At 37.3% G+C, this 21,797-nt stretch overlaps 1 protein-coding gene and 1 long non-coding RNA gene across 5 annotated transcripts in view; one reads left to right on the forward strand and one right to left on the reverse strand.

Annotated features, from left to right (window-relative positions):
• PLEKHH2 (pleckstrin homology, MyTH4 and FERM domain containing H2) overlaps nucleotides 1–21,797 on the forward strand; it is a 55,890-nt gene that overhangs the window by 17,897 nt on the left and 16,196 nt on the right. For 2 of the 4 annotated variants that reach the window (XM_087774272.1, XM_087774269.1), the window contains exons 3-19: nucleotides 1,206–1,268; nucleotides 2,306–2,455; nucleotides 2,899–2,982; nucleotides 4,477–4,558; nucleotides 6,380–6,562; nucleotides 8,300–9,288; nucleotides 10,301–10,376; nucleotides 10,865–10,959; nucleotides 11,611–11,755; nucleotides 13,996–14,132; nucleotides 15,206–15,316; nucleotides 15,579–15,665; nucleotides 16,189–16,347; nucleotides 17,043–17,123; nucleotides 20,164–20,343; nucleotides 21,133–21,241; nucleotides 21,345–21,457. In XM_087774272.1, coding sequence (XP_087630398.1) covers nucleotides 1,206–1,268; nucleotides 2,306–2,455; nucleotides 2,899–2,982; nucleotides 4,477–4,558; nucleotides 6,380–6,562; nucleotides 8,300–9,288; nucleotides 10,301–10,376; nucleotides 10,865–10,959; nucleotides 11,611–11,755; nucleotides 13,996–14,132; nucleotides 15,206–15,316; nucleotides 15,579–15,665; nucleotides 16,189–16,347; nucleotides 17,043–17,123; nucleotides 20,164–20,343; nucleotides 21,133–21,241; nucleotides 21,345–21,457 — 2,844 coding nt within the window. The remainder of the gene's footprint in view (nucleotides 1–1,205; nucleotides 1,269–2,305; nucleotides 2,456–2,898; nucleotides 2,983–4,476; nucleotides 4,559–6,379; nucleotides 6,563–8,299; nucleotides 9,289–10,300; nucleotides 10,377–10,864; nucleotides 10,960–11,610; nucleotides 11,756–13,995; nucleotides 14,133–15,205; nucleotides 15,317–15,578; nucleotides 15,666–16,188; nucleotides 16,348–17,042; nucleotides 17,124–20,163; nucleotides 20,344–21,132; nucleotides 21,242–21,344; nucleotides 21,458–21,797) is intronic. The other 2 variants (XM_087774270.1, XM_087774273.1) reach the window with 2 other exon arrangements.
• The window catches only part of LOC148053237 (uncharacterized), a 59,064-nt gene that overhangs the window by 17,148 nt on the left and 20,119 nt on the right, over nucleotides 1–21,797 (reverse strand). The gene's annotated exons all lie outside the window — the stretch shown is intronic.

Genomic DNA, 21,797 nt, shown 5'->3' on the forward strand with positions numbered 1-21,797 from the left:
CAACATAATTGGGGAGAGAGAAGAAGAAACTGAAAGATGCCAGAAATCGAGTACAAACAGGACAGAATGAAACTGATTATTTTAAAACCAAGCAGTAAACTGGAGAAGGAATAAATTATTTTCATTTGCATTATTTGTATCATATGCTTTTCTATGAACAATTTTGAAGCTGAATATGGAGTATCCCAATGTTAAGTATTTGATGTTTCATCCTCTTCAGATGAACGGAGTCTTAGCTAGGTTGAGAACCAATAATTCCTTAAGTTACAAAATAATATATTCATTTCCTTCGGTACTTTCTAGTATGATTTCAAACCTCAGTTTACTTTTTAAAGAAGTCACAATTGTATTGTTCCCCAAAATCAGACTAGAGGGCCCTTACCAAAATGTAACAAAATGTTTTGAAAAAGTTTCTTTCTGGCCTCCTCTGTTCCACATTGTTGGAAAAGCCTTCAAAATAAATTATGTGAAATGCAGGGGTTTTCTGAGGCCGGGGGCAAAGGTTGGGCCTGTGATTTATTAGGCATCATTATAATGTCTCTCACCTCTCAAAAGGGACCTGCACCCACTCCTCATGTTGTGCTGGTCTCTGTCTTTATCCATTTCTACTGTGGCTTTTCACAGTTTTTTTCTGTGTAGCACCTGAATCCACCATGTCTCTTCTGCCACATACCGCCTTCTTTCATGCAGAGGGTGGAGAGGTCTGGGACAGGCCTCGTAGCACAATTCCTCCCAAGAGCTAAATTTGTCAACTTCAGAAGAATTAGCGGCCAAATTGTATAATGTGCCAAGTGCCCTTTACTGTTGCCACCTTTGGAAGGACATGAAGGAGCTTAGCACTTTCTAAGACTATAAGCCTGCATGAGGAAAGTTTCAGGGCTATTGTCAAAGGAATTTCTACTCTTGGTGGTAGCAGGGAAAAAAAGCAGTATGTCATACAGCAGCCACAAAATTGTACTATCAAGAGAAGTTGTATTCATTTTTTTTTCGGTAGAAGAATCTTAACAATGTTTTAATACAGTTGTAATGATGAATTATCTTCCCAGTCTGACATGCTGTTTATCCTTCTATTTATTTTTATGCTCCTGCCCACAACCTGTCTCTTCCTCTCTCTAAACAGACCATGAAAATACGCTTCACTGTGGTATTTCTGGCAAGGGGCGGAAGGCATGGCCATTTTACTATATGTTTTTATGTATCTACAGATGCAGCAGCTTGAGAAACAAGTTATAGATGCTGATCGTCAAGCGGAGAGAGCTTTTCAGCAGGTATATATAGAAATTGAAAAATATCTCCACTAGCTATGTGCATGATACCGTAATGAAGGGAAATTCAGAAAATTTCTATTTTTCTTAAGTATTGCTCAAAAGGGAGAAGACAGTTTCTTCTTACATCTGTTGATTTGTCTTACCAGAGATGTTCTAACACCTTTCTCCGCTCACTATCCAGTCCAGTTCAATAAAGTCAAAGCTAACAGCACGAATCAAAAATAGATACATGGAATGAGCTTCCTCATTGATGCATCATGAGTCTTTGGTATATGATGCACATGGAAACAAAAGGGAGAGGAAACAGTGATGTAATTTTAGAAAATCTGTAAGAAAATAAAATGAGGCTATCCAAGACAGTCTCTAAATAGGATTTATTTTACGTTTTTTGTTCTGCTTGTAGAAGTTACATCATCTAAAGAATGAGATCGCAGCTAAATATTTAACCAAAGTTGCCTTTTGATTCCAACTGGTAGATATAGCCACTGCAGACATCTCTGGTATTCCCTAAAAATCCTTCGTATCTTACTGTGAGACAGATAGAAACTGAAAACTGTAAGAATAAAAATGTTCATGTACTAATTTGGAGTTAGAAAACATTCCTGACTACAAGCCAAGTACTTTTTAGCCATTGTTTAGAACACTTCTGATAATTTGTTGGGGTTTTTTACACTGTACAATTGTTTATTTATTAAAATGTTGTTTATTAAGCCTAACAACAGCTCCCTATACGTAAATTGCATTCTTCCCATATTGGCATTTCTAACAGCTCATGTGTTACAAACCTAGAAGCCTCTCACTAACACTAACAAAATCTGTACAAGGTCTATCAGCGTTTTGCCGGTCCTATTGGTATTGGACGCATAGGGAGACATAACGAACTGTAAAACTGCTTCTCAAATAGGCTTCAGAACTTTGCAGGGTTATCTTGAATCTTAAGTGGGGGGCAGTTTTAACAGTCCATTTTGTGATTAAATTACTGCCTTTAACTTAGAGTATTATGTTTCTTAAAGTCTTATGTTTGACCTTCCAAATAGGTGCAGGTCATGGAAGAAAAATTAAAAGCAGCTAATGTTCAAACGAGCGAATCAGAAACCAGGCTGTATAAGAGATGTCAAGATCTGGAGATCCTGATACAAGATAAAAATGACATAATACAAAAATTGGAGCAACAACTTGAAGAACAGGTTAGAAATAATGGTGTTAAAAAGACAAGCATCAATTCCACCCTTACAAAAGGAAAATAAAAATTAAGACCAATAGAGGACAGAAAAGTTTAGTATTATTTCTGTTGTTTGATTAAAGAGGTTCCCATTGGAAGTATATCATTCGAATAAGGTTTATTCACTTGCAAATCATGCTCTGGCTTCCTTTGAAAGAACATGTAACTTTTAAGAAGGGGAAGATGTTCTTCCTCTTCACTGTCTCCTCCGAAGAGCTTTCATTTTTCCTAGAGGAAAGAGGAACTGCAGCCTCTGTGAAGGGCCTATTCATCATTTTTTTAAAAATCACCATATATTGCCCAGGAGACTGAATTACTTCAAGCAATCTTAGGATTTGTGTCTGAAGATAGTACTCAGGCAGACTATTATACTCAGTGAAAAATATGCTTATGTCCATTTTTTTCCAGAAGCAAATAAGACTGCAAGAAGCAAAAATCATAGAAGAAAAAGCGGCTAAAATAAAAGAATGGGTGACAGTCAAGCTCCATGAGGTATAACTCTTGCTACAATACTTATACAGAAAATATAATGGTGTGACTGGATATCCCTTAGGCTTTTTGGCTGTTAAAAGGCTTTGCGCCATAGTAAAAAAAAAATGCGTCCCAGTTTCATTGATCTATATAGTTATTTGCTTGAAAGAGGAAAATGAAAACAACAGCACAGAGGGCAGAGTATCCATGTCACTTAAATTCTGATGTCTGATTTGGTCAGCTAGTATATCTGGGTCCTCTTTATGGAGGAAGGGCCCAGAACTGCTCTCTGGAAGGTGTACTTGTCATCTCCACTAATTGAGAGAGATTAGCTGGCAAACTGAGCTTGCTCAAGCAGATGCCTGAAGTGTGAATAATCCCCAGAAAGCCGACCAAGTCTGCTGGGGCCTGGCAGAAAAAAGGACTTGATCCTTTTTTATTTTCCAATGCCCACAGTATCCTTAGTCATGAATAGTTTCAGGGGCACTGGCTCTATTCCCAAAAGAGACCAGTTGTCTCCCCTGTTTCTGTGCTGTGGTGAGATAACCATGTCTTTGCCCTGCCTAAGGCTGCCGGTTTTGGTGTGTAGCTGTGCTTTCTCCTCCTTGTGGGTATAAAGCTGCCCGTAAAAGTTAAAATCCTACTCTGTTGTGGTTAACTGAAAATTATACTCGCTCCAGCTGAAAAACAACTAAGTTATTATTTTTAAAGTAGGAAACTAGAAGTAACATTTTCTGCGAGGGGAGGTTTTGAAATCATTTAATAAAAATGCAATTAAGTTTAGCTAAAATGATCTTGAAAACGTTTGGACAAAATCAAATATGACTCAAACTATTGACTTAGTTTGAAACATGGAGGGTCTCAAGCTAGTTTCACAGAGGTGGCTAGGTGTCACCCAGTGGGAAGTGGAATTGCTGGCTCCCCTCTGTGTGATATGGGATACGCAGATTCAAATCTTCTCTCTGCCTAATTTGGAGCAGGAGTTTGAACATGTTTTACCTCCTGGTAGTGGGCTACAGCAATGGGTTGTTGGGTTTTTTCTTCCTGTAGAAGGTCTTCTGCTCTGTATAAAGTTTTTCGGTACCTATTTTTTTAATCTTTGTTGTGGGATGGTAGGAGCCATTAGCACCATCATTCCTTCTAATTCCTCTGATTGCTCTTGGGTTTGCTAGGTGGCAAGTAAGTAAGTTTATAAGAATTACGAGTTTGTAATTCTAGCCCTCTGCTTTTATTAAAAATGACAATGCAGATTTCTTTTTTCTTAATTATTAAGGCTTTTCAAAGCAGTCTTGGGTTTGTTGGTTGGGGAAATGATTTTACAGACGTTGAGCAAATAATCATTGCAGGGAATGTCATTGTTCAGAACAAGCAAATGCCTAGACTGGCGTGAAGAGAAGCTTACCATTTGAACTAGCTTTATCCTTAGACAGGCAGAAATTCAGAGAAAATCGAAATGACATAATGACTTTAAAAGTTGTTTCATTGATGGATGAGATTACATTTATATGCTTTTAGTTAGAGGTGGAAAATCAGAACCTTCGCTTGATCAACCAAAAGCAAACGAAAGAGATGAAAACGGTGCAATCTAAACTGCAAGGTACATGTACCAATCTTTTAAAAACTTCTCTATATATGGCATGCTTCTTTCTATTCCCTATTAATTTGTGCATCCTCATAATTGACATATTCTGTGAACTCACAAAGATTTCAGTTAGTATGAATTGACATCAAAGTGACTGTACATGAAGGTGTTAGGCAAGCAATAATTTAATTTTTATTAAAAAGACATGCAGACAAACCACAACTGCACTTTGTTGGGTGAATGGGTATCTCTTGTTATTTAAGAGGTTCTGCAAGTAGTAAGATTTGACTGGATTTATGTCAGAACTTTGCTTTCACTTCTTTATAGCATAGGTAGTCCTAGCACTGTTAAGGAATAGATGAATGTCAGTCTGCATCTGCTTTTTCTAGGAAATGCTCAGCTGGGAATCAGAATTCTGACCAGATTTTTTTAATTACTACATTTGACTACAGTGATCCAAAACCTTAATTCAGCCCCAGTATCACCAGGTTCCTCTCCAAGTGGATATAGTTAATTTAAAAATCATAAAATGTAAATATGGGAAAGAGGAATATCCCCTCCAAAAAGCATTATTTCGCATTAATCAAAGTTGAATTTTATTTGCCACCGTGTTGCCTGTTCACCAACTTTCTTAAGTCTCTCTGAAGGTTCTCACAGTCCTCTCCATACTTGGTTGACCTGACAACTTACTATCATCTGAAAATCTTGTTAGTTTGCTACCTAGCCCTCATTTCTTGATAACATATCTCGTGTATATCTGTACATACACAGACATTTAGAAATGTGTGTATATGTGTGTGTGTACACACGTAATGTGCATAATATATGAAAATATAAATATGTATGAAATACATACATACACAATATGAAGCTTTTAAACTAGGATGCACCTCTCTCTTAATGAGGAAACTGGATTGTTTGGGGTTTTTACTATTTTTTGATCAGTAGCAATTCTATATACTTCAGCACTTAACAGCTTTAGTCATCATCTCCTAAGAGATCTATTCAAAGGCTTTTCGAGACACTAGGAGTTTGTCAGCTGGTTTTCAACACACATTTACTGATATGCTCAAAAATATTAAGAAATTTATTACCATTTGCAGTGTCCATGCTGGTAACAGGCTATAAATTATGATCGTGTGGTACTGTTTTAAACAGTGTACAGGTACGGATAAGGACCTTTTGTTCCTGGATCTGCCACAGAACTTTTTATAAACAGGGATGGGCAGCATTGTTTCATATCAGTTTCTGGCAGAATAGTTGTCCCTAAGGACGGATTTCATATTCTCAAGGCAGTTAATCATTTTATGCTTTCACCTTCTCTTGAAGTCCTCCATATATACCTTCCAAGCCTGGTAACTTACTCCTTTATATTTGCTGTAGCACCTATTACAGATTCTCTCAATATTTTTATCTGAAGGGAAGGCCGCCACATATTTTAACTATTGTTCTACAGTCTTTCCATATTATATATCCTGGACCAATCCATAGGTTTAATTTCAGTCACAGCAGAATAAAATCAGGTATTTCCACTAGGTTTTCATTCTGTATTAAGTGCATGTTTTATATCTTATTGCTGTGAAATTGTTAAAAGAGATTTTTTTTTCTTTCCATACTAAAAAAACAATCTTTAAGAAGTAGAAATGTAGCTCTGGGTTTCTTTTGATATGGGGAGCTATCAGGTAGATTTTTATTCCTATAACAAATTTTTTATTATCTTTTTGCTAAATTTTAGTTATCTTAAAAAAAAACAACTTTACACTGCAGAGTAAAAACACCAGTAGCATAGCTTGCTCTATCCTATTAACACAAGATTTCTGAATTACTATTCTTCAGAAGCTACGGGCAAGAAATCTGTTACTTCAACACAAAAGCCTGCAGAGTGTCAGCGACTAAGCAGTTTGACTTTCGGATGCTTTTCAAACAGAGCAAGAAGTCCTCAACCATCTCCTAAGTTTGAAGAAATAAGCAAGTCTTCATCTAAACAGTCAGACTACACTGAAGGCAAAAACATGCTAGGTACTTAGTCACCAATACTGTCATTTTATTCTGACACAGGTGGAAAACTAAAATCGACAACTATGTCAGTGTATCCAAACCAGCCGTTACTCCCTCCCTCTTTACACTAGTCTCTATTAGTAGGAGGAAATCCTGTTGAGCACCAGGGTCTCCATAATACCACTAATACATTGTTTGGCAGCGTGCAGTTGTTGAGGGGTGCTTTGGCTGCAAAGGAAAGAAGTTGTTGTGGCCCAGCTCTGCTCCACAATAGCCTAAGGAGCTTAACGCTGACAGTCCCCCAGGGAGGGCCGTTACATTTTTATGCCTGTGTAGAGTCTCACCAAAGTCCAGTTTCTGTATGTTTTATCTATGCTATCACTGGTGTCACAATGTTAGTTTTATGCCCTAACTCAACCAGATCAACTCAGTAATCTTTCATTAGTATGATCAAGGTCAGAAAAAACAGAAGAGAGTCTCAGGCATCTTTTCACACCATTGTCTTCTGTCCGAAGAAGGAGAAAGCTCCCTGATCAGTTCATACAATATCCCCAACAAGCACTGAAGTCTGGCAATGCCAGCAAATTGGTGTGCTGTTATGCTATTATAAGCATAAGCAAGTCCATTGCAGCTTGCTGCTTCCCTTAAGCAATGAAGAGTCCAGAAAGTAGACTGTTGCTCTGGTCCTTCATTTGATTCCCACAGTACTACTCATGACTTCAGCATTTTCTCCACAGTTAATCATGGTACCCAAAATTGTAAGTTGAGGTCTGTAGAAAATCAGAAACTGAAATAGGTCTATTAATATTTGGTATATTTGTATGACACCAAGTTCATTATAAGGTTGGGTATGTGTTATTATTTCCATTTTTATAGAAGAGGAAATTGACGTAACAATTTTTTTTCAAGGGAAAGGATAAGAAATAGAACCTAGATGGAAACAGATCAACTTTTGTGACTTCATTACTTTAATGTGGACTAAATTAAAACCTTTGGCTTATCCAATCCACTTCAACTTCATACAGCTATTTAACAGCTTTCCCAAGTGTCTGTGTAGAAAAGCCCTAGTTCGTGCATCTGTTTTAACTCAGGGGGAGCACGCAGGCCTCGCTGACATGCTGCAAGCCATAGCTCTCTCTTGCAAAATCAGGTAAAAGTGAACAGCATAAGCAAAGCTATGTTTAATACAGTGTCTTTCCCTAAGCATTTTTCATAAGCCTCTCTTGTGTATCTTAAGCATTCACCACTGGGAATACAATAATAGCTTGCAGAAGAAATTTCTGTATATAAACACTGTAGAAATGCTCAGAATACCTGATTCGTTAATGTAAATCTTTTCTGACAAGCTTTTACTAAACTTTAATTTTCCTTAGATTTAATAAAGCAGCTAAATTTATATGCCTTCTTAAGCCTTTTTTTGGTTTTTGTTTTGGTTTGGTTTTTTTCATACATACCTGGTTTACTTTAAAATATGGCTCCACCCTGCTCAGCTTTACATTTACTGCCATTTTTAGTTTGGCTAGAACTTTGAGTAATGTCTGTTACAGTTTTTTGGCAAACATTGTTGCAATTTCAGTTGCATTCAAAAATTTATAATAAACTTCTTAAGTTCTATTATTTACAATATTCAAAAAACTTGAATGTGCTTACACATTTGAAATGATTGCCTACTTACTATTTGCAGATGTGATGACAAAATTCTTTAGCGGTCAAGTTTGCTAAAGTAATTTTCTCATGTTCATTGTATTTCTCCTCTAGAGAAGGATATCCTGGAAACTACCTTTGCTGGTCCTGCACATGAGAGCAATACAGGTCAGAAGTCATTGCAACAAAGTTCCTCTGGATCAGAGCAGAACAAAAACGTGAGAACGAGCTGTTCATCCAAAGACATAGACAGCGACATGTCAAAGAACTCCTGCACTACCGGGAGCGACTGGAGCTCAGATGAGGATGGAGGAGAGAATAAAGGACTGAAATCCAGGTGTGCATCAACCCTCTCAAGCCACACATCTGAAGAGAATGCAAGGTACAGTAGAATAGGGAGTGAAATGTATTTGACAGCATCTGATGACAGTAGTTCTCTATTTGAAGAAGAGAGTTTTGGTGTTCAGAGGACTCAGCACAAGAAGTTATACTCCTGGCAGCAAGGGTGCCAAAGAAAAGGCCAGAACAATCCAGGCGGAAAGTGCAACTCCGATTTCACAAGTAAAAAGAAAGACCAAGATAGTTCTTCAGATGAACTGAATAAGAAATTTCAGTCTCAGAGGCTGGATTATTCATCCTCATCCAGTGAGGCAAATACCCCAAGTCCAATTTTAACCCCTGCTCTGACACCCAAACACCCAATTCTAGCAACTTCTGCAGGTTCTCAATGCACAGCACCATCAGATCCTCCCTCAAATCTGCCACCTCCAAAGTTACGGACTCCTAATGTGTTTAGTATAAATTCAGCATTAGCAAAGAAACATCTAAGCCAGCCCCAGCTGAGTTCTGACAGGATGTTTGGTAGAAACAGAAATGCCATAAGCATGATACGTCCCTGGAGACCTCAGGAAACAGACATTGATCTGGTGGATGGAGAAGATACTGATATTTTAGAGAAAATGGAGATTGGCTGTGATGAAGGAGTGTTTACCTATGACTGCACTGAAGCACAAAACGCTGAAGCCCAGGAACCTTGTGATACAACAAAAAAGGGTGCTGGCAACAAACCCCCAACCCCTCCATTACATCGATTTCCTTCCTGGGTAAGTGTAATGGTAGATATTTTTCCCATGGTGAAACTAACTCATTTTCATGTTTTGCTTCTATTCTTTTTGTTGCTTCTACCTTTCTCATTCTATTTTTGATGACAACACAGGACATTACCTTAATTGCAGCTAGGAGGACAAACTCAGAAGTAAATTTGATTTGAAGCACAGCATTTCTACCGTTGAAAAACATCGTCACTATTTTTGTAGAAAAGACCAATTTTTTTCATGTCACACCTAAGTTACATATGTCCTTTTGAGTATATCCATTCCGGTAATGTTTGCGGCTGCATTTATTTATCTTAACACCAACAAAGCCTAAGAGTGCTAGTATCAGTGTGTTTGCTATAACCATTGTACCACTCACAATCTAGACAATTAAGTCGACAGAACACAATGACAGACTATGGAAGTTATTGATCACATTTCCAAGTAAAATTTTAAAGCCATCAATCAGGGAATTAAAGTAGATATTAATATTTCTTACACAAAATCCAAAATTAACTATGCTTAGACTCACTGATTCTGTAGTTCCACAGTCAGACGTTTATTAATCATTCAGAGATGAAAAATGCATTAATGTAACAGTTTTTCTATATATGTATTTTAGTGCATATTTTTTTATTATAGATTTTCTTATTGTGGCACACAAAAGTGTGTTGAGAAGTTGCCTCCAAGATGGCATTTCTCTGTTCTCAACATGCAATCTTCCGTTAAAAATATTCTCAATGTAGCTTCTTTGGCCCCTGATAATAGTATTTTTAAAAATAAGTTATCTATAAGGGCAGGCTTTGTGTGAAAAAAGGTTGAAACAGACTATGGGTATGGTGGGTATACCATATAAAAGAAGGATGCATTTTTCAGCTGCTACTGGTGACACCATTTTATCAACCATTTCATCACATGGCTGTACTAACACAAAGACTGGGAGGCTATGGGGAGGCTAAACACAAGAAAAGTAATTGTTGTGTTTTAATTATCTACCATCAAATCCATTCTGCTTATATAGGAAAGCAGAATATATGCTGTAGCCAAATCTGGCTTAAGGATGTCTGAAGCTTTCACCATGGACTCTCTTAACAAAAGTAAGTGGTTTAGCTCTTCATTGTCTCATGAACAAAAATTCGCTTCTTACAGTGATTTGGAAGCCAGGACCACACATCCCATGTTCCTCTAAGATACTTTTATGGAGATTTAGTTATCTGCTATTTAAAACCTAGACAATCATTGGTTATCTTTCCATTGTCTTCTATTACCTTGCCTCCTGACTTTGTGCTGAATTTGTACTTTGTTCACTCCAGTTTTCTTTGCAATTCACTTTGAAGATTCTGTGCCGGTACCAAGATAAGAGATTATACTTTCAATGTAAAAAGGGTTAGTGGTCATGACTACAATTTACTTATACTCCTTAAAACCATTGTCAATTTCAAAAAGCTATAAATCTCACATCCAAAACAGTTCAGGAGTTAGTTTGTGTTTTATAGCAGTTATACAATGCAAAAAATTATATTAGAATTTGGTTAATTGAGGGGTAAATTAGGAAGGTCATTTATACAATATTTTGCTTTTTTAGGTGCTGTTTCACTAACTTCATACTCCGTATCTGGATTATATACATCTCTGATATATAAGAACATGACCACTCCTGTCTACACCACTTTGAAAGGGGTAACTATATTACTGTTTAAAGGAAATTTTTAAATACCGTTAGGCTTCACATCCAGGAACTTGCTGTTTCACATTTGATGCTACCATGCCAAATATGTCATAAGATGATGTTTAGAGATCACAGAACCCCAGAAGTAATGGAAATGTCAAATAGCTGGAAAAAAAAGATCAGTGCTGCTTATAAAATGTTACTAGCCCAGGTCAGTTCTTCTTAGGTTCCTTGCTGATTTTTTCCAAAGGCTTGTTACTTATTAAACAGAGCCACATGGTGTTCAGTGCCATCGTTAAAAGTGTGTGTGTGTGTGTGTGTGTGTGTGTAGAAATGTTTTTGTGTTAGTGCCAAAGCTGTTTACAGTGAGATAGCTAGCAGTAACTAATCACAGCATTGTTTGTTTTCTGGCAGCCTTTTGTGATTTGGAAAGACCCATGCCTTGAGCTACCTGAGGTTTCTGTTTTAAAGTGTGGGGCTGGTTGAAGATACAGAGGGCAGAGGGAATTCGGTTTTACGTTGGTATTTCTGTGCCAAAACTCACAACCCACATAAGAATAGCTTTGAATGTTAAGAAGGCAGCAGAGCTCTGCTACAGTATGAAGGAAATGACTGATACCCTTTATGAAAGGTATCAAAGAATGTTGTGTTAATTTCTGCAGAAAGCAACTCAAATAAGCAACAGCCCATTTATAGATGAGTCATCAGGCTCTGAAGAAGAAGACAGCTCTCGGTCCAGCTCAAGGACTTCTGAGTCTGATTCTCGAAGCAGAAGTGGTCCGGGTAGTCCTCGGGCTATGAAACGAGGTAGGCAAAAACCATAACAAGGAGTAACTTCCAGGAAGTTTGGAAAAATGGGCAATTTACATGATCTTCTTAGAAATTGATTCCTTCCTTAAACAGCATGGACATCTTAAATCTAGGCTTTTATCTCAGCTATCAAAGCCTAGCTCTATTATTCGAGCAGGAGAAAGGACTGTTATACATGGCTTTCTTTTTATTGCTGTTATTATAGATGTCTTTTTACGGTATTCATCTAGTAGCTGGCTGTTGTCATGAGGAAAAAGTGACTTGTACATTTAAAGCAAGAAGCTCTATTCTATCTATACTGTGTCATGCCAAGGACTTCCTATGACCTTTAGCTGTAGGTAGGTAAAAATGACCTAGAAAAAAGTAATTGCCATCAGAAAAAAAACCCAGGTATATTCAAGTTTATGAAACAAAGTAACAGTTTCACACGATCAGACAGCAGGTGGAAAAGTTCCCTCAACAGAGTATTTGGTTCTGTCATCTCAGGCAATAAAGGACTTTCTTCATTTTTATAGTGATTGTTGCAAGGTCCTGTGCAAAGATTTAGTTAAAACACTTGAATCCAGTAATGTTCTGTCTTTCGTGGAAGACCAATCTCACAGCTGTACATAATTATGTGTTTTCCATCTGCAGAATGAAAATAATATGCTTCATAACATTGAAAGATAGAATGCCTCCTCATGGGGTGACAGTATCAGTGTTATATCCTTGCGACCATTTCTTCGCTGGGTAAACCAAGGGAGACTAAGATCTGAGATCCCAGTGAGGCCAAGTGTTAAGATTCTTCATTATACATCGCTTTAGAAATGCAAAATAGCATTATTCAGTACTCTCCATTATACGTGTTAAAATCCCAGTTAGCAGGAGCTCCATTCTGTCACACTTGAGCAGGCAGAGAGCCACTGGTCGGCTAGGAGTTTTCCAGCGCCAGCCAGGCGTGGTGTCGGGCCCTGCTTCCAGGGATGTAGTTACAGTCTTGCTACGTCAGTGTGAAAAGGACCCATAGTTCCTGCTTCCCAGCAGCACCATTTTGCGGGGCAAAAACCAGCGCCGTGCCTGCAGACGCATCTCATGTTACATGCTTGCACAGCAGGAAAGGTAAATTAGCTAATTTAATAGCTGGTTTCACTTACAATTTATATCCGTGTCTGTAAAATGGAACCATTCCTTTTGTTCATGCTTTCTTCTCATAAAATAGTCCTTGCATTTTTTCATGCATGGAAACCTTTCTTAACCACAAAACACACATGTACGTATCTTTGTTGAGATCGCATTTTTTAAAAATCTAGGCAGTCACAAATTTCACTAGGCGCATAGTTAGCTTGCTGCAGATTTGTTATTAAAGATCTTACATGAGAAGAGAACCCACTCTGAAAGTCCAGGTGGCTTACCAAAGCAATAAATGAGAAAAGCTTCTTTTTTTTTTTTTTAATAAAATTGGCAAATGAGTTTGGAAATTAAAGAAACAAAGAAACAAGGCATCTTCATTTCAATTTTGGAGAGTAACCTTTCAGAGTAGAACACCAGTCCTTACAAAAGGACATGTTCACATGTTTGAAAATAATTATTTCTATGATGAATAAGGGAGGACTTTGAATTTTTATTGCTGATTCACTGAAATTGAAAACACAGTGCATTTTTTTTCAGGATTAAAGCTAATAAACTCTCAAAAAAATCCTGAAATCTGGAGTTCAGATTTTTAGAAAACCTCAGTATAAAAATTCATACTAATCACAAAATAAAGACAGTCACCTACAGCTTCAACATATAGCAGATCTTGAGCATAGCTTCTTAGTACACAAGCAGTTGCATGAGAAATCCAGATTCCACAGCAAATGATAGAAAGGGGAAGGGGAAAGTTGTTTAGTTTAATTAAAGATCCTGTATTCGTTTTCTAGAGAATGAGTATGATGCATGGCACTAACTCCCTCCTGAAAAAAGCTGTAGTAATACAACAGAAGGTGATAATATACAGAAGACTTTTATTTGTTGTTTCATTCACAAGTGACTTAAACTCTGTTTAATTATGAAGAAAATGGGATTCAGGTATTAGCACTGTGCTAGTAGTTTGATATGCTGATATTTAAAAAAATGCTTGGTTCCTGATGGATTTATGTTGATACTTTTGTTTGCCTGCAGATCCTACTTAGATATTCTTTCTGCATGGATATTCTGAGCTCATTTGTTTCTAATGTAATAAAAAAATATAAACAAACATCTTTCTTCTTTTAACACAGGTGTGTCTCTGTCTTCTGTGACCTCAGAAAGTGACTATGCTATTCCTCCAGATGCGTATTCAGTAGATACAGACTATTCAGAGCCAGAGCAGAAACTCCCTAAGACCTCTTCCTCATCTAGTGATAATGGAAAAAATGTGAGTACTGAAGTTCTGTGAAGAAGTGTACCTGTGGTGCTATGTGTATATTTATGTTCAAAGGCTGCTACCAAATCTCTATATCCAGTCTTGCTGACTCACAGGCTGCCTTATGAGTACAAATAGCTAAATATACCAACCATAAGTTAGCCATGTAAGACTGTAATGATTGAAGGAAAGTCGAGGACAGTTCTGAGCTTTCTATATAATGAACAGAAACAGGCAGACAACTCCAGAAGACAATTAAGATATTCCTTTCTAGGAACCAGATCTGGTATCAGATTGCATATGAATACTAAAATCAGCTTAAAATTATTATTTGAATATTCAGGGAAATAGAAGGGCATTCCACCAAAGGAGTTGGAGGCATCAGTAGAAATATATGTGCAGTAATATGTTTCTGTAGTTTTCTCATACAGGGAAAACTTTACGCATCAGAAAAATCGTAAGTAGAGCAACATGCGAGGACAGGTCAAAGAAACAAAACCATTGTGGGGCATTGGTCTGTCTCTGGGAGTTAATGGCCCGTGTTAGTAGTTAGCGTCTTAACATACAAGTGGATTGACTGCCTGGTAATGAAGACAGTTTATTTTAAGCTTTCTTCACAGAGCAAAACTGTGAAATCTGTTTAGTGTACACACTAAAAGTATGGCTGTGTGGAGCTCTGAATTACACTGCTCTGTATCTGCAGGTTAGGCCCTGAAGTTGGGAAAAAATATATATTCACATTGTATTCATTTTGTTCCTTGTTTAATATAAATAATCAGAAAGTAAAATCAGGAATCATCATATTCTTCATTCTTCTGTATAGTTCTGGGCTTACTCTCCTTCATATAGTATACCTATAAGTAGGGATATTAATTACTTATCCCACCTGCATGGCATTTGTCTTAATTGATGCTTGTAAAAACTTTGTAATTGGACTAGAGAGTCTCATAAAATACTGTAATTATTATTTAGCATGCTTTTAAGTCATTAAAATATCTCTGTGTGTGCGTATTTATACATATCTCTGAGGGTTATAGGTATATATGTGTACCTAACTACTTTTTATCTAACTTCTGAATAACCAGGAACCTTTGGAAAAATCTGGATATCTGTTAAAAATGGGTGGTAAAGTAAAGACCTGGAAACGACGGTGGTTTGTGCTTAAAGGAGGCGAATTACTATACTACAAATCTCCAGTAAGTATATGTAACTTATTTGCTGTTTAATATTCAGTTGTTTTTACTGAGAATCTAGGGCTGCTAGAAGGAAAAGAAATGCATTCCTGGTGTCTGAGCTGTTAAAGAGTGATTCATGACTCAGTCCCTCAAGAGGTATACAAGGTACTCAATGTCTAACTAGGAAGTATTTATCAAGATTAATGTTTAAATGAGTTCTATAATTATTTATTGCTATTTGTTGGTAGATTTAAAATATTCCTTTTCCATTCTTTCCATACAGAGTGATGTCATTCGAAAACCTCAAGGTCAAATTGAGCTAAATGCATGCAGCCACATTGAAAGGGGTGATGGAAAACAAACAATTCAGGTGCCTGCTTTTCTCATCTGTCTTTCAGCGGGTATTTATTTCCTCCATCCCCAAAACCAACCCCTTGTTCCAGTCCCTATTGGACTGGAAGTCCAAGTGTGGACTTGGAATTAATCAGTGCCCTTTGCTTGAAACCGAAGGATCATTTCGGTTATAGAAACTCTAGAAAGGACTACACGTAGTCTTGTTTGCATTGCTACAAAGGATAGATAGTCACATATGAGAGATAAACAAAGAGAGTGTTCTTGAGGCCAGCCATTAGGGTTGAGAGAAGTTGTTTGAAAGGAGATAAATTGAGTTTTCTCAACTCTGCTGTCCTGGAACTTTTCAGACGAAGCCTTAGAAGGCATGGGTCTATCTGCTCTGCCTGGCCACAGCATGTTTCATTAATGAAAAGTGATTTGGGAAAAATAACCCCTCTAAAGTTGTGAAACTACACTGGGTACTGTATGTTACACCCCCCACACTGTGGGGTCGAATGTATAATGTTCTTGAAGCTCAAGACTCTTCTGTTACTACGTAGCTGACCACAGAAAAACGAACATACTACTTGACTGCAGATTCTCCCAACATCTTAGAAGAATGGATCAAAGTACTACAGAATGTTCTTAAAATACAGGCTGCCAGTCCACTTTTCATACAGCCTGAAATCAAGCCAACCATGAAAGGATTACTTACAAAGGTAGGAACACTTTTCTTCCCCCAAACTGCTTTATTCCATATTTCTTAAGAATAGTATCTAGATTAAAATGGCTCTGCAATAAAATAAATACAAGCAAAACAGACATGTATTCACTTTCACAGTACTTTACAATGTGAACAATCCAGGACTACCAACTCACCTACTTTGGGCAATATTTTTATTCTGGTTGTTTGATTTGATTTGGTTTTCCTTTTTGTCTTTTTAATTTATTAGTTTCCGTGTTGAGTTCTCCATTTGCACTTCAGTGGTATTCTAGTTCAGCACGGTACTTTGACACATGCATGTTTCAGTAGCTAACGGACCTAACTTATTTCAGTGGAGTGCTCTCTTTTTCAGTATTATTCACTGGGACAGATTATTTCAAGAAAATAAAAATACTGTATAAAAGGAATTTTTCTCTTTCAATTCTTTCATTTCCTCAGCTTCCATTACCTTAGACCTGATCCAAAGCCAAATTAAAAACTCAAATTGGCTTTACTGGGCTTTGGACCAGCATCTAATGCTTTAATTCTTACGCCCTTAATGAGAGTTATACAGTTTTAATTATTTGTCTAGTAATGTGGAAAGGAATTTGAGCCAAGGCATTTATTCCCAACATCACCAAAGTTCAGAGATGGTGAAATGTAGTCTTTATTTCTCTGGCTGTGCTTCTTCCTAATGTTCTGTAATTTCAGGTGAAACATGGATATTCCAAAAGAGTTTGGTGTACCCTAGTTGGAAAAATTCTGTATTATTTCCGTAATCAAGAAGACAAGGTAGGTCCCTGACTTGTTTTGTCTGTGAATGGAAGAGAACATGAAGCAGATGGAAGTCTACATGAAGTAGACTTTAAACAATAAGTTACAGTTTTATTAAGGTACAATTGGTCTGGGTAGCACATGCCCGTTTTATCTTGATTACCAAACATTTAGACTTCAGAGATTGTCAGCTTGGAATATCTATCTAATAGACAGAAATCCAGGGCACGCCCATTGGTCTCCTTCTCCTATGGGACGTGATATGTATTCTGCATCTTCTTATCGCTAGCCAAAGGGGGACACTGATTTGCTGACAGTTCAGGTCTCCCTTTCTGATAGACGTGAGATTCATCAGAAAAGACACAGCTGTTATCTACTTCTGGAAGCTGACCCCTTTCTAATGTATGTTTGCAGTGGGCAGTGACTGCAAGTTTCAAGAAGTTAAATGTTCTTTTTATCCCTCAATTGACTTCCAGATCCTGTTCTTTGATATGTCAGTGTGCCTCCACACTGCTGCAAGAAAGGCAAAAAAAAAAAAAGGCTAACAGGATGCAGAGTTTGCTGTTTTGCAGATGTGTGTCTGGAGGGGGGGATCTTTTCCCACTCCCCATCAGAATTATAGAAAAGGAGCTCACTGTCTACAACTGATGAGGTGCACAGAAATGGAGATGGAGGATGGCAAGAGAAAGGGAAGAGAAAATTATTTCTGTAACCTAGGGAAAATACTCTTTGGGAAAGAAAAGGAAGAAATGGGATCCAATCAGCTTTAAATTAACCTCCCAGCATCCCATACCCTGTAGGACACAAGGAGCTAAGAAAGACCAAGACCTGACTCTTCCACATTGGGCCTGACCTGTAGTTCTCTACCCATACTTCTGAATATTGTCAGTCCTAATATTTCCAGTCATATTTACGTACAGAGACAGGACAAAGGACACATCCCAGTCATACTTTTCACCTGTCCTTTTGCTCCCAAGGCATTGCATTTTGTCATCAAGAAACATCTTTTTAATGGAGGTGGGTCAGGAACAAGATTTTGGAAATGTCTACGAGAATTCTTATTAATACCGCTGAGGTTATGAATATTTGATTCATACCCTTATTACTTAGCTCTAATAAGACTGCTGACACTTGATAAAACGGTAACAGCCCACTGAGCCATTATAACCCATAACATTTCAAAAAAATACAGAAAATCTCATTTATTACTTCTAATCTAGCCAAATAATCATACTGGACCCAGTAATCTGTAGTCTCTGTATAAAGCTACTTATTCCCTTTGTTATCCTTTCCTTTTTTAGCCATTTTTTAAACATTCAACTAAACCTTATTTCTAGATCTATACGAGTAAGATAGTAGTAACTATCCATCAAAATGTTTTATTTTAATTACTCTTTAAAAAAGTGTAATACAGGGCTGGGGAATCAAATTACTAGAGTATTAATCTCTAGCTCATCTTACAGAGACACTAAAATTAACTTGTATTTTCTCCTTTGAAGAAATCTCTATGTTTATAAAGTATCTGAATTTACACATTTTTACCATTGAAGATTTTGGTGTTTTAGCACGCCCTTTAGAAGCATCTAAGAAGTTTGCTGGATTCTTGTGAATATTTCCCTCACATTTGGAACAAGTTTTACTGCCGTTTTAAAGCAAAATTGAAACTAATTTGCTAGCTTGTAGTAGAATAAGAATTTGTAAGCAGATTGTAAGCAGAACAAGTATGAAAAGTTTTCCAAAGCTTGTTCATTTCTAATGCTCAACAATTTGCTAATTAAAAACATGTTTGCTGTAGCTGAATGTGACTGTGCAGAAACAAATTACGCAATCTGCAGTGGTTAATACAGTAATGGAGTCCATTTAAGTGGCCTCCTTTCAAAATGGAATTCAAATAAAAAAATCAGCCAGCTGTGATTTAGTTAAACTTAGTGAATAAATCAGTCTTGACTATTTGTATATGAAATGACATCTCTTGATTCTCAGAATCTTATCTTGTTCAAAAAGTTGAATGCTTCAGAAGCCCCACAGAAAATACAAATCACCACGTGCATCTTTAAGCCTTTCTAGTGAGAGCACTGGAATAAAGAGTCACCACTATGTGATGTTTTCTTCAAAACGATTATATTATTAACTGCTCACTTCATCAAATCACTATTCAAGAAACCCACCTAGATTGAGTCAAACTTGCCAGCTACTCTCCAGTATTGTATTTTCAATTTTTAAACACTATTATTGAGAAGCTAAGAGTCAGCGTCATATACTTTTCATCATCGTGGATATTTCAAGACAACTTCAGGCTTACACTTGAATGTGGCACAAATAAGATGCTAGTTACTGTAGTGCCCCACCATCCTTCTACTAAAGGGAAACATCCCTCTCTTTCTGCTGAATCACTAAGCATTGCTAGACATCACAAACAATACAGAAACAACAGCATGCTGTATTGGTGTTCGTTGTGCCTTCCTGTTGATAACGACTATGACATAATTACTTCTGTGAAAATTTCCTTTGGAATGGCTTTTCGTATAAAATATTTCCTGATAAATGATCATAGCTACATATACAACTTAAGGCCTAAGTACTGTGATCTATCAGACTGAAGAATGAAACCAGCTGAGAAGGTCTACCACACAAAAAATTTACCTTGTGAATTTATAGCATGAACAAAACAGATACGTCAACACTACACTGCTGTCCTTTGAAATGACAAGATTAGGCTTGACCCAGGGAAGTTTTGCTTGGAACGAGGTGTGGAAACTCTGAAGAGTTACTTCTCTCGCCCTAACAGACATTTATTGCATTAACTAGGTATAGAAGCAGACCTGGAAAAGAATTTTTTAAAATCTCACTTTCAGACTTTGGCACATATCATTCTCCTGCTGCTGTCTGCAATAGCTGGCTTATCTGACATTCCTTGGCAGGACTGAAAATTAATAAATACAAATGGGTATTGATGGTAGTTCATGTTTTTCTTTCTATTTGTAGAATTAGAAATATAAAATTAGTGTGCACTGAAGCAAATATTTGCTCTCTCACCACTTCTGGTATTTACTTTTAGTTTCCTCTTGGTCAAATCAAGCTTTTTGAGGCGAAGGTTGAAGAAGTTGATAGATCATGCGATTCTGATGAAGACTATGAGGCTAGTGGTCGCAGTTTATTATCAACACATTACACTGTTGTTATCCACCCCAAAGATCAAGGACCCACTTATCTTCTTATAGGATCCAAACATGAGAAGGTAATAAAAGGACTTTTTTATTGAGTTTCAGTAACACGGCTATGAGTATGGTGCTGTGATATGAATATTTGCTAAAGAGGAGGAGGAGGGGCACCTACAAGTCGTCTGGCTTGTAGTTTGGTATTATAAGTGAGGAGAAGGTCCTGCTTCATTAACATCGATCAGAGTTTGTCTGCGAACCAATGCTATCGTAGGTAATCCTTTTTAAAATAGGTGAAAATAAGCAGGCTTGCCTATATAAGGAGGTGGTGCAGAATATCAAATATGCTGTAATTGGAGAATTTTGCTCATATTACACTAACTTGTAGACAGACCTGTAGCAGACCTTCCTGAGAGGTTCTGGGATACTGTTATCCATTTACACTGATAAGACTAACAGTAAGGAAGACTGCCCTACTGGAGTGAAGGAGAAATGAGAGGTACGGTTAAAACCATCGTTATTATTATTGCTTCATTGTTCTCAGGTAATCTTGTAAGCCTCGTTTTGCTTTCTGGCCTTATCCCCAGGTTAGCAGGATCTGGCAGTGATAAGAAGGCACTTAGGTTAGCTTTCTGAAGAGGAAAGGAAGAATGCCCTGATAATTAGCCATGATTTCTGAGGGTAAAAGACTTCGGAAGAGAGCCCTGTCCAACATAGAGACCATGAATACAGGTGTATTCAAACAAAGGCAAACTCCTTTGGGCTTCAACAGGAGCGTATGGCAGTGTTCCAAGTTAAGAGCAAAATCTTGGTGAAGCAGCTCCTTCCAACATGGAATGAGTGAGCTGCTATGTGTTTTTCTGCTTTAGGACATGTGGTGTTATCATCTGACAGTTGCAGCTGGAAGTACCAGTGTAAATGTTGGATCTGAGTTTGAACAACTTATTTGCAAATTATTACATATGGAAGGCGATGCCAGTAAGTTTGGTTTTGTTTCAACATGCTAATCTTCTAATACTTATTTACTGAATGTACTTAGGAACTGAATTAATTGCAAAACCTACATATTTTATCTGTTTAGCTTCTCAGATTTGGAGACACCCTATCCTTTGCCACAGCAAAGAAGGAATTGCTTCCCCTCTTACAACATTGCCATCAGAAGCCTTGCAAACTGAAGCAATTAAATTATTTAAGGTAAAACCATAGCAGATGCCTTTTTTATTAACTGACTATTTTAACTCTTAGCTAAAGAATGACTATTAGTTGGCTTACTAGAGATGTTCAACAGATAAGGAAAAAGAAGAGAGAAATTTACTCTTACCTTTAGTGGAAGTAACTAATGGACAGTAGCAGAATGTCCCCATATTAACTCACCAAAGAGCATCACTTCCAATGTAAAGAGATCACTTTTAGCTGTCAGGGCACAGTTTAGACTTCCAACTTTTGACCTTTCTACTGAGGTTATTGATAAAGTGCAAGTTCGTGGAAAAATCCACAGCCATCATGGATGTAATAATTTTGTCATGAAGTTTGT

Source organism: Nipponia nippon, unplaced genomic scaffold, assembly GCF_047370975.1.
Source record: "Nipponia nippon isolate SJK-2023a ecotype South Korea unplaced genomic scaffold, ASM4737097v1 scaffold_4, whole genome shotgun sequence".
NCBI lineage: Eukaryota > Metazoa > Chordata > Aves > Pelecaniformes > Threskiornithidae > Nipponia > Nipponia nippon.